The 13,260-nt window shown below is 41.7% G+C and overlaps 1 protein-coding gene across 3 annotated transcripts in view; it reads left to right on the top strand.

The window, feature by feature from the left end:
* Positions 1–13,260, top strand: part of XRRA1 (X-ray radiation resistance associated 1) — a 62,024-nt gene that overhangs the window by 12,200 nt on the left and 36,564 nt on the right. For 2 of the 3 annotated variants that reach the window (XM_042905076.1, XM_042905077.1), the window contains exons 5-8: positions 2,128–2,199; positions 3,571–3,643; positions 6,392–6,489; positions 11,685–11,818. In XM_042905076.1, coding sequence (XP_042761010.1) covers positions 2,128–2,199; positions 3,571–3,643; positions 6,392–6,489; positions 11,685–11,818 — 377 coding nt within the window. The remainder of the gene's footprint in view (positions 1–2,127; positions 2,200–3,570; positions 3,644–6,391; positions 6,490–11,684; positions 11,819–13,260) is intronic. The other variant, XM_042905078.1, reaches the window with a different exon arrangement.

Here is a 13,260-nt window from a genome sequence, read left to right on the forward strand (position 1 = left end):
CTAATCACCACTGTCTCTACCCTAATCTGAACAACCATCATTTTTTATTAGATTAATTCAGGGGCGCCTGGGTGGCTCAGTCGGTTAAGCGTCCGACTTCGGCTCAGGTCATGATCTCACGGTTCGTGGGTTCGAGCCCTGCATTGGGCTCTGTGCTGACAGCTCAGAGCCTGGAGCCTGTTTCAGATTCTGTGTCTCCCTCTCTCTCTGCCCCTCCCCTGTTCATGCTCTGTCTCTGTCTCAAAAATAAATAAACGTTTAAAAAAATAAATAAATAAATAGATTAATTCAATGACCTCCTAACTAGTTTGAACCAACTAGGATGCTTTTATTTCACATAAAAGAAGCCAGGGGCATTGTTATTCCAGGGTAGGTGAGTTTAGTGTTAAAGGCCCAGATTCCTTCATCTTTCTGCTCTTATTTCCTTAGCATGTTAACTTGTCCTCTTGGGCTGATTGCCTTCATGATCCCAAGATGGCTGCAGCAACTCCAGTCATCACATATAAAGAATGACATCCAGAGGTACAAAAAGGATTGTCACTGTCTTATGTCTATTTTCATAAATAAAAAGAGCTCCCCAGAACTGGCCTCCCACCCCCAGCAGCCAGTGTCTGTTTCATTGGCTAGACCTATATCATAGGTCCCAACAGTCATTATTTAGGGGAACATGACCTCCAAGCTTGAATTAGACAGTCAGGATTTATCCTTGGAGCTTGGGCCTAAGGACACATCCACTCAGAGAAGTGTGAATAACTTTGGGATTCTTTAATATGGAAGTAGTAGAGAACTAGCTCTAGGGAAGGTAATTAACAATGTCTGGTGTATTGGTCTCTCATCATCTTTTCTGTGTGTAGTGGACAAAGCTATTTTTATAAAATTGCTGTCAGCTCTTGCAAAAAAAAAAAAAAGTCTGTTAGCTTTCCACTGACTGTAGAACAAAATCCACACTCCTTTACACAGTCAGTATGGACCCAGGTGATCCAGTGGCTGCCTCCCTTGCCTTGTTGTTTTTCATCCTCTCAAAAGCACCTGGCTGTTTCTTGCCCTGATAGCTTTCACAGGCCTGCCACCCACTTCCATGGGACCAACTCCTACTTACCTTTTGGGTCTCACCTGAAATAGTACTTCCTCAACTAAATATTTCCTCACTTTCATACTGAGGTTAGGGCCTTCCATTATTGTCTCCTGTAGCATCTTGAATTTCTCCTTTAAAATATTTATCACATTTAGGGGTGCCTGGCTGGCTCAGTCAGTAGAGCATCTGACTCTTGATCTCAGGGTCGTGAGTTCGAGCCCCATGTTGTGTGTAGAAATTACTTAAAATAAATAAATCTGTAAAAAATAAGTGTCACATTTATAAATACTTGCTACTTAGCTTCCATGCTGTTATTAGAATATTCAAAATGCTTAATTCCATGCCTAAACACAGTAGATGCTATAACAAAATTATTAACAGAAAAAAGAGTGAAGTTTGGTCAAACAGAAATAGAAGCTCCAATATTGAGATTGTCTTCAAACTTTTTACTTATAAGGAGCAACATATGGTAGTCAAAAGAGCACAGAGTGGATTCAAATCATCTATCACTTACTGCCTGTGGGACCTTAGGCAAGGCATTTTTTCTCTCTTAACCTTATTTCTCTCATTTAAAAAGGAAAACGATCATACTTATGTCAAAGGGTTTAGTTAGGATTAGAAGAAAATGTATTGATGTATTTAGCACAATACATGGCTCAAAGTAATGCTTAGTAAATAGTGAATTAAAGAGTGAACAAACGAACAAATAATAAATTATTATACATGTAGTGAGATTGGTAAAGCCCCAGAAATACAGATTTTTTTTTAAAGAATCAGGTAGAAAAAGTGGGGCTCAGAAAAGACAGGGAAGGAACAGAGATGAAGGGATCCTCCTAAGAACGCTATAAAGTCAGTGTGACTATCCCCATCTTGCAGATGGGAAACTTAGAGGTAGAGGGCTGAGGTGGCAGCTCTGTTCTGAGCAACTCCCAAAGCCCATGCTCTTTGCACTGTACCAGGCCGCCTTTCTCAACAGGGGGTCATTTGTTGTTTTGGCCAATTATTAAACTTTGTTGGGGCCTTGAGAGCTGACTCTCTGCACTGTGTTCCAGCTGAAGCACCATTGTGTAAGGAAGCCATCAGACCTGTGCAACATTAACGTGAGCGGCCTGAAGTTCTCCAAGGTAGGGCCAGCCAGCAGAGATGGGATTGAGATGAGCCAGACCTGAGGTGGCTTCTGGCTGTTTGTCCACTGTACCACCAGAGTCCCTGAGGACTAGGGACTAGGGGGTGGGGAGGGCCAAAGACTCGCTGTGTGGAAACAACATTTAGATACAATCTTTTGCTGTAAGCCATTGGCCCATGTGAGGTGAATTAAAGGAAGCAGCATTGTGGGAGTTGGTTTGAATTTGTCATAGAATTCTGTTGGGGTGACACTGAGTTCCCATCAGAAAAAATTTCTCTCAAGTTTCAATGCCAGGAGTGGTAATGGTTCTCCCAAGATGCTGGTTTGTTCTTACACACACTGTGACTCATGTAATGAATCATGTTTCTTTCTTTAAATTGGCTAATAGGTAGCCTGGAGCCACATTTGTGGCCCCCATTAGCCAATGTTTTTGCAATTATGGCAAATGTTTTTGGTTTGTAGGCCTTCCATGGCATATGACAAGCAATTGGTGGTATAATACTATACAGAAATTAAAATAAATAAGTAAATAAGTAATGGGGCACCTGGGTGGCTCAGTCGGTTGAGCATCCGACTTCGGCTCAGGTCATGATCTCACAGCTTGTGGGTTCGAGCCCCGCATCGGGCACTGTGCTGACAGCTCGGAGCCTGGAGCCTGCTTTGGATTCTGTGTCTTCCTCTCTCTCTGCACCTAACCCACTCGCATTCTGTCTCTGTCTCTCTCAAAAATAGACATTAAAAAAAAATTAAAATAAGTAAATAAAATAAGTAAATCTCAAAAGAACTATGTGTATCAACACAAGTAAATCTCAAAAACATAGTGTTGAGTGAAAAAGGCAGGTTGCAGAATGACACCTACAGTATGATTTGCATATAAGATAGTGTTTTAAAACATGTAAATAATACTATATATGGTTTATGGGTACATATATGTAGAATACAAGTATGAAACAAGTATGAGAATGATAATCACCAGTTTAGGATAGCTGTTATATGTGAGAGAAGGAGAAGGATACAGTTGGGGAAGGATATGGGGATGGGGGGAGGGCATGGCCAACTCTATAGTATTTCATTTCTTTAAGGAAAATTGAAGCAAAGGCCATAAAATCTTCATATTTATTAAAGGGGGATAGTGGTTACAGGGGTCTTCAGAGTTTGATTCTCTAAACTTTTCTGTACATTTGAACTATTTCATAATAGAAAAAAAGAAGCAGAAAAGTCATTCTGGCCCTCAGCAAGTGGGTGCTCTTTGCTAAGAATATAGCTTATCCCTGTAGGTCTTTGCTCCTTCTGATAGCAGTTCCGGAGCTTTGGCAAGGCCTCCAGGCAGGGAACAAATCTTGTGTTCTTTTGAAATGCTTTCCCACAGGCTAAGGAAAAGGACTTCAAGCATTTTCACTCGGTGATTTACATCAATGCCTCAGAAAACCTGCTGCCTTTAGGTAAGCTTTTTTTCCTGAAAACTATCTTCTGCATCTTAGCCAGCACAGCCAGTCGCTTGTGTTAGAACTTCCCTGTCAGTCCATCCATGACTGGCTGCTCATCTCTTTTTTGGAGTGTGATAGGCTGGGTTCTGGAGAACCCCTGGACTGGGATTTCAACCTAGAGCTGGCACTACCTCCTTCAGAGCGTTTCTCTGTGAGCTGGTGCTTCTCTTCCTGTAAATGGAGATAATTCCTTTCCTTTCTTCCTCCCCAAGGTAGGATGCCTTGTAGGTGAGATGAGACAGGTATATAAAAATGCTTTTAAGCTTATAAGAATTCCTATAGGAGCATAAAGGCTTCTTGTTTAGTCAGTAAGTCCATAGCGACCCCTGCTGGGTGTCAGGACTATGTGAGTGCTTGGCTTTTAGAAATGAATGGGTCCAGTTCTGTTCTGGTGAGCTTAGTTTGTTGGGAAAAATTGGTTCAAACACAGACAGTTATAGCAGGATATGGTAAGTGCAGTAATAGAGGGAATCAGAAAATAATACGCAAGCATATAAGCAGGACATCAACGCAGACCAGAGTGTCAGGAGAAACTTCTGAGGAAGGGGGCACTGAGCAGAGAGACCTAAAAAATGAACAGGAGCACCTCAGGAATCAGAAGGTGTTTCAGGTCAATGGAGCAGACGTGGGACAGCAGTGCCTGATCAGGACCCTGCAGAGGCTTTGTATGTTTGCAAGGCATGTGAGTAGGGTAAAATAGATTCTAGAAAGCTTGGCAGGGACTAGAGTATCAAGAGCCCTGAGTTGTTGCTAATCCTGCAGGCAGAAGAGAGCCTTGAAACGCTTGTAAGTAGAGAGGCTCAGTGATAGCCATGAGGAAAGTAAATGATAAGAAGACAGGGACCAGAAAATCTGGGAGATGATTTCATTTTTTCCAGGGGAGGGGTGGGGAGGCCTGAGCTAGGCAGTTGGGGTAAGGAGGATTGCAAGAGAGATTCAGAAGAAGGTAGAAATAACAGGATTTGGTAGCTACTGGGCATATGGAAAGAGGAAGGAACCAAAGGGTTCACTGAGACAGAGAACACTAGAGGAGAGGCAAGTTTAGGGAAAAATATGGTGAGGTCAGTTTTTAATGGTTGAATGTGAGGGATGTATTTAAAGAAGCATGTGACACAGTCTCTGCCCTTGAGGAAACAGGGTGGTCTATCAGGAACATGGGCTTGAAATACAAAGGCCAATAGGCCTATGAAAAGATGCTCAACCTCACTAATAATTAACAGCATCACAATCCTATATTTTGCCTATCAAATATTGGCAAAAATGAGGACTGATGACAGCCAGCATTGATGGGGACATGGATACTTTCATATTCACTGGCAGAAGTGTAATAAATTGGGGCAACATCTTTGGAAGACAGTTTGGCAGTGTCAAAGTAGTCATTGCCTTTAATCAAGTAGTTTCACTTTCAGGAATTTATCCTACAGAAACAAACTTGTACAAGGACGTTCATTGGAAACATCCTGAAATACCTACCAAGCAGTCTTTTTCTTAGGCTCTACTGAATATTCTGACTCACAAGACCACCATAGACCCCACTGGACACCAGAAGGCTCTAAGTCATTCCATGCAGTGTCCCAGCAGCACAGCATCTGTAGGTGCTCTTTGGTGCACTCCTCACAGCAGTTCATGTAGCAGTCTGTGCCTCCATTCACGGGCCGTTCTCTGTAACCCCCTGCTCAGGTCCAAGGTCCAAGAGAATAAGACTCTTCATTGGGTAGATGTAGGAGCCACTCTAGATTAGCAGCCTCATTCTCCACAAGAGCAAATAGCTATTGTAATACTCCATAGACATGGCTCCTAGAGTTCTTGCAAAGGACATGACTAATGATGGGAGTCACCACACATCCAAAGCCCAAAGTTATGATGCCCCCTTCAGATGTTTATAGTTCATTTCTAGTTTCTCCTAGTCCAGATGTGATTTACCAGTCTGGCATCATTTTTACCACAATAATATTGCCTAACTATGTTACCATACCATTTGTTTCAGGTTACCAGGGAACAGGGCGAGAAAGTTAACCCAAAGTCCAATTCTCACACAGAAAGGGAAAAGTATTCTTATTTTTTGTCCAGATAGCCTAAAGGCTATCGATAAGGGAATGGTTAAATAAATTAAGGTATGTCTATAATATGGAACATAATTCAGACATATGCAGATCTACCTGTTTTGACATGGAACAATCTTTAAGCCATATCGTTAAGCAAGTCACAGTGTGTATGGTATGATTCTATTTGTGTAACAAGGTGTGTGTGTTTCACTGTACACATGAGAAAAATTCTGGAGTATTATACATGAAACTTTCAATGGTTATCTCTGGGTGTTGAGATTCAAGGGAACTTTTGTTCTTCTGTATTTTTAAACTTTTTTTGGTAGGCGTGTTTTACTTTTATAATAAGAAATGACAAAGATAATTTTTAAGTGGGCTTTGGAGTTAGACATTAGATTCAATTCTTGGCCCTTTTATTTCCCAGCGATTCCATTCTAGCAAATCACTTAGCCTAGCCAAGCTTCGATTTCCTCAGCAGTAGAATGAGAGTAGTAATCCCTATTGTTCAGTGTTGTTAGAGATTTAAAGGACATATGTACAAAGCACCTGACCACAAACCTGGCCTAACCCAGTGAGAAGCCAGTAAATGACCACTATTAACTCTGTCTTAAGGTCTTAAGGTCCTTCACAAGTAGCTGATTCTCTCTTTCTCCTGTAGAGGCATTTCATACATTTCCAGCCTTAAAGGAACTGGAGCTCGCACTTAATGGAATCAAAACCATCTACGTGAAATATGGAGACTTTAAGTTCTTGGAAGTAAGTTGGAGGTAGGGAGTTTTTGGTGCCCACCTGTTTCCTTGTAAGGAATGGGTGTAGAGGTCTCTACTGATTATAACTGCTGGGAAGGAGCTCTCTGGGCCTTTACAGCCAGACCCTTGCTTGACAGTAGTCCTCTGGTGAGGGTGGTAGGGTTGGTGGTGGTGATGAGGGTAGTGGTAGTGGCAGCAGTGATATATAGGTGACACTGTATCATACCAATGGGCATTGTACATGGTCTGGGAAAATAAATGCCAAACATCATGTCAAAGGAGTCTGTGCAAAAAAAACGAGTTTAAATAGAATACTCTTGGAAGTAGAGTTTGAGGGGAGGTCTGGATCCAGTGGCAGCTAAAGAGCCTTGGAGGTTAAGTGCTAGACATAGCAGATTGGACCAGCTGAACTAGAGGCATTATGGACTGAATCCAGAGACCCATCCTGGTCTGAATGAGCCAGATTGGCTCCAGTGGGCTCGGATAAAGAGGCTAAACGCCTAGTTCATAGGCCCAGAGGGACTGTGAAATAAAACATGAATTCTATGAGCTCTACAGTATACTCTTGACATTTGTACATCCATAGCTGTTCTCTAAATCTCAGATTCAAAATTACAGTAAAATTTGTTTGTATTCTTGTCTTTATCCTAAATTAAGTTTCCCGTAGTGATGTATTTTCTATGCATGTTCTCATACTTCAAGTTAATCACCTCTTCAACTTCCATGAAAATTTTAGGGCCATTTTCCACAAAGAAACAAAACTTATGTCACTACCTCAGAGGCACTGCATGCATGGAGATTAGAGAACCACAGAATTGGAGCAAGGTGTGGGGTTGGGCATCTGGCCAGGCTGATTCACTGAATAATGGACTCTTCCCCACATGTTGGCCTTATAGTAGAAGTGTTTCAGATTCAAATCTCAGCAGAATGTCTGTATGTCATAAACCTTGGGGTTGACCCCAAAAAGTTAATAACTTAAATTATTTAATGAAGGGTCAGCCACTCTTCACAAAAGCCTCACTTAACTTAGTCTTGCTAAAGAGAGAGAGTCCTTCCACAAGAGTGAATATTTCAGAGTTAATGCCCTTTGTATGCCAAAGTTTTAAAAAGTTTTAACTGTTTGGGATGGCAATTCTTCCTAAAATGGATTATATGTCCTTGTGTTCTTAAAACATGCTATACTCAATGTAATGGTACTTTTTCTCCATGGTTTCAAGTCATATTGAGGATAGCAGTGATTTACTATGATTTGTAATAGGAGTGGTCCTAAGAATTGTCCAGGAAGCAGAGCTCTTAAAAGTCCAGTAAAACAGAGTGAGTGTAAATTGATAACAACTGGTGTGATTTTGTGCTGTGTTAAAAAAAAAAAAATTGTATACAATATTTCAGTATAAACAGTGGAAAAGAGATTCCAGATGTTAGAGATAGCCATTAGCCAAATGGGTAGCCATTTCTGTGACATACAGACCTGGAAGCTTCTTATAACCTTCCATTCTGGGAGTTATTTTACTCTTTAAAAGAGTAGTCATTTGAGTTCCTGTGTGTCATGCATCGTGCCAGGCATCTTGTCTTCCTCACACCTACTATTTCAAACCCCTATTTCAAGTGCCAGTGGGCCATAGGAAGGGGACATGACTATAGGCTCAGACCCCACAGCTGACTAGCTTGGCTCTAATGGTTCACTGTAATTGATTCTTGGATGTCCCACTTCATAGTTTGATACCTTCTGATAAAGATTATTTATCCGGCAGACCCAGCCTTACCCAAGGGAATTTATTTACATAAGAGAGCAGACCAAAGTCAAGATGCCGAATATAAATGAGAAAAGGAAATCTCTTGGCTAATCATTTGTTTCTGTCTCTATGATTTGCAAGGTCTCTCTAAGAAAAAAGCATAAAGCTGTCAAAAGTCCTGAATTTGCAGTTCACATTAATGAATACTTTGAAGTGTAATAAAACTTGATGTGACTCAGCAGATGCAGGAGGTTAGGAATCTTCTGTTCTTGTTTGCCAGAAAGGCTGCCACCAGAAGAATAGAATTCTTCAGCAGTCAATTTAGAAAAACTTAACTTTGCCATGATTTGGTTTTCTACATTCAGGTCTGAAAAAGGCTCAGTTGGAGCCCTGCCCTGAGAGTCAGGAGAGCTTGTTTCTTGGTCTTGATTCTGCCACTACTCTGACATAGTTCCTTGGCCAACTCACTTCCCTTCTCTGGGACTTAAACTCCCCCCTCTATAAATTCTGGGCCAGCTATGAAGTTCTGTGACCTGTGATTCTAAGGCTATTCATTTCTTTGAGCTGCCCTTAATTCTATGGAAGACAAATTTGGACCCAATATTGAATAGCCAAACCAACTAGGACAAGGGTCAGCAAACTTTTTCTGTAGGAGGCCAGACAGTGAGTGTTTTAAGGTTTGTGCTCTGTATGGTCATAACTAGTCACAACTGTCATAATTAGTTCTTTTATAAAGGAAAGCAGCAATAGATACAATGTAAACAAATGAGCATGGCTGTGCTCCAATAAAACTTTATGGTGCTCAAATTTGAATTGCACATAATTTTCACACATTAGTCTTTGATCTTTTTTCAACCATTTAAAAGTGTAAAAATTTTTCTTAGCCCAGAGGCCCCACAAAACAGACAGCAGGATGGATGTGGCTCAGAGGCGTTAGTTTACCAACCCCTGAGCTACAACACTGATGAAACAGCTCAGTGTGGTTGGAATGGAGAGTGAAGCACAGTAGAGTGTAGTGACAGATGAGCCTGGAGAGGTGGCAGAAGAGAGACCGTGGGAAGCCTTGGAAGCCTTCCTAAGGAGTTTGAAGTATCCAGTGGATGATAGGTAGGGTTGCTGCATGAAGAATGAGTTGGAGGGAACAAGAATGAGAGATATTAAGGAGATAGAATCCATAGGTCTTATTGACTGCCCACATATGGGTACGAGGGAGAGGATTTTCCCCACGTTTACAAACTGTGTATCCGAGCCAGCTTTCCAAGTCTTCTTCCTCGAAAGCTTCTCACTTTGCCCCTGCCAAGTGGAATCACACCTTTGTGTGAACTCTCAAAACTTGGAATTTGCTGATGGCGGCATGAACTCAGCACTCCTTTGGTGCTTGGTAGCTTTCATGGCCTGCCCAGTCTTATCAAGCCCTCTGTTATACCACAGACTCTAGTCATACCCAAACTGTTTACAGTTCTCAGAACAGGCTAGGCTACCTCTTGCCTCCTGGTTTCTGTACATGCTTCTTGCTGTACTGCATGTCTTTTTGCCCTCAACAATTTGGTGACTACCAACTAGTTTCTGAAGATAACCCAAGCATCACCTGTTCTGTGAAGCTGCTGCATCCTTTGGTAGAGCTGACTATTCCTTCCTGTGTGCTTCCATTGGTCTGTGTTCAGACCTCTATCCCAGCAGCATTGCTACTTAATAGATACATGTATGTATCTAGCTTTCCAACTAGGTTGTGAGCTAGCAGAAAGAGGACAGAGACTGGTACAAAGCAACCTTTAGTGTAAGGTTCTTGAATGAAAGGATGGTTATAATGATGACAGCCAATATTAACTAAGTTCTTACTGTGTGGCAAACTCATGCTAAAGGTTTTATCCACATAATTCCTCATAAGGACTCATTATTAAAGTTTATTTATTTTGAGAGAGAGTGAGCGAGCAGGGGAGGGGGCAGAGAGGGAGAAAGAGAATCCCAAGCAGGCTCCATGCTGTCAGTGCAGAGCCTGATGCCGGGCTCCAGCTCATGAACTGTGAGATCATGACCTGAGCTGAAATCAAGAGTTGGACACTTAACTGACTGAGCCACACAGGCACCCCAAGGACTCATTATTATTTCTACTTTGTAGATAAGGAAGCTCAGGTTAAGTCATTTGCCCAAATCACACATTTGGCCAGTACTCAAACTCAGGTCTACAGGGACAATAAATTAATTATAACAGTGGAGTCAGACCAAACCCAGTCCTCCTCTGGCAGTGACCTACAGTCAGTTGTTTATATGTCTGACTGTGTAACACTGACGTTGTCGACCAAAGACCTTGTTCCTTCACCAGCTGGATAAGATGCTGAAATTGCCCCCATATTTTTCTTTTTCTTTTTCTTTCTTTATTTTTTTAATATGAAATTTATTGTCAAATTGGTTTCCATACAACACCCAGTGCTCATCCCAACAGGTGCCCTCCTCAATGTCCATCACCCACTTTCCCCTCCCTCCCACCCCCCATCAACCCTCAGTTTATTCTCAGCTTTTAAGAGTCTCTTATGTTTTGGCTCCCTCCCTAAGCTTCAAAGGGTATGTATGGATGGAAGGGGAGGAGAAGAAGCAGATTTATACATAAGTGCTAAAGTGAGTGTCTAGAGAGGCCCAAAAGAGAGAGAAAAAAGACTAGTTGATATCATTTATCCCAACTGCCTTTGTTTTTGCACATAGACACTCAGTTTACTGACAGGCCCCTGACCCAATTATTTCATAAGTCTAGGTGGCCTTGGTTGATAATGAGGTGAAAGTTTGGGTCATTGCCCTCATAAGCCAGTTCATTTCAGCTGATTTTTTATATGCACCTATTATGTGCAAGGTCCTATGCTAGATTACAAGGATGTAGCAATAGAGGAGCATGGCCCTTGACCTGACAGTTTATGGTATAGTCCACCACTGTGTGCCAGGACTATGCTAGGTACATCCATGTACCAATATCCCTATTCTTAAGATGTGTATCCAACTATCAGATACCTGGTTGACTGTGAGAAGTACCCCTAGATAAAGCACTTAACGTCAGGGGAGAGAGAGATTCCATCTGGCTGGGGGATTAGGAAAGATTTTATAAGGATGCAGCTTTTGAGTTGCCCTTTTGGGGCTTGGATTCAGACACATGGAGAAAGGGCATTCCTGGTTGAGTGAAAAGCTCAAGCAGTTATCTCCAGGTGGGATGATGCAGGGAATGGGAAAGATATCACTTTGGTCAGCACCACAGGACAAATCAAGATTTGCAGTGGGAGCTAAAGCTAGAAAATAGGCTGGGAAAGGACTATAATAGGCCTTGAATGTTAATCCAGGGAATCAAGAGGGTTTTAGGCTTGTGAGTGATGGGGCTGCCCAGAAGGTTAAAAAAAAAAAAAAGTAGTTAGCTCCCACCTCACATATGAGCATCATTGTCATGCATAGTGCTTCTCCTCTCCCATCTTTTATCTTTGTACCATAGTTCCTGGACCTTTCCTTTAACAGCCTGACTGCAGAGGCCATTTGTGATCTGGGGATTCTGCCACACCTCCGTGTCCTGCTCCTCACAGGCAATGGGCTCACTTCCCTGCCACTCAATTTGGCTGTCACAGAACAGTAAGTTCCACATTCTAAGGTCCATGCCACGTGTTCCCTCATGAACCTTTGGGTGCAAGTTATGCAAAGAAATAGCCCAGAGCAGCTCAGAAGTGCTATAAAGACAGGCTGTAAGTGCTCAAAGCAGGGAAAATGCTACCGACTGAAGTTCCTAAGAAAGACAGTCATGGAAGCAGGGACCCAAAGAATGACTAGGACTCAGATGGGTGGCCTCACACTCCTCTATGCTATTAGGAGACGTTCAGGTATCTAACAAGTCCCTTTCCCTGCCTCTGATTGGTCATGGGTAAATTGTGGACATTGCTCTTGCCAGACTTTTCCCCTTCACAAACCTACTATGCTTTGTATGTTACCATTTTGCACCTTTGTTCAGGCCATGCTTTCTGACCAGAATGTACCAGTCCTTTCTCTGTTCGTAATAATGCCATATACATAGTGCTTACTATGTGCCAGACATGGTTCTCAGCACATATACATATTAACTCATTTGATCCTCACAACAATCCTATGAAATAGGTGTCCTATTATTATCCCTCTTTTATAGATGAGGAAATTGAGGCACAGATATGTTAAATAACTGCTAATAAGTGGCTGAGTCAGAATTTAAGCATGGTCTAGAGACCATGCTTATGGCCATTATGTTCTTTTCTTATGTAGATTCTGCATGTATTCCAAGGGCCTGCTCAGGCCCTCCTCCTTTCCTTACCAGAAGGCTTCCCTGACTGTTTTAGACCATACTTCCTCCTCCCTTCTCTAAGTATCTGTTGAATTTAACGTTTTCCTTCTTACTTTAGAACTTAGTACATTCTATTATGACTTACACCTCATAAATATACATAAATATATGTATAATAGATAAATGGATGATATACATATAGTCTCCCAAATAGATTGTGAGCACTGTGAGGGCAGAGGCCCTGTCTTACTTATCTTTGATCTGAAGCATCTGGATGATGATCTAGTGCTTTCACACAAGAAGGTATTCAGTGGATGTTAACCAATTCAGAGATGGTGAAGGTGAAAGTCAGGGTGATAATGTTTATTGTGGTGATGGTAGATGTGATGGAGATTACAGAGATGAAAGTAGTTGGTTAGTTTCTCAAGGGGTTAGGACAATGATAGTGATCATTATATTAGGGATTTCATTAGGCTCCTTTTGTTTGCAAGTGACAGAAATCAACTCAAACTAGCTTAAACAAAAAGGGAATTTATTGGCTCACGTACCTGTAAGTCCTAAGGTGAGTGCTGGATTCACTTATGGCTGGATACAGGTGTGATCTTTTTTTCCCTCAGTGTTGGCTTCATCTTAACCAGTTTTTCTTTATGACCAGACACATATCAGTCAGGAATATAAAAACCACTTGAGGTATTCAAATGGAGAGTAGTTCATTGTTTTTAGTGGGGAGAGATAATAGGTGGCATTTCATTATGGAAAATTCCAA

The sequence above is a fragment of the Panthera leo genome, chromosome D1 (genome assembly GCF_018350215.1).
Source record: "Panthera leo isolate Ple1 chromosome D1, P.leo_Ple1_pat1.1, whole genome shotgun sequence".
Classification (NCBI taxonomy): Eukaryota; Metazoa; Chordata; class Mammalia; order Carnivora; family Felidae; genus Panthera; species Panthera leo.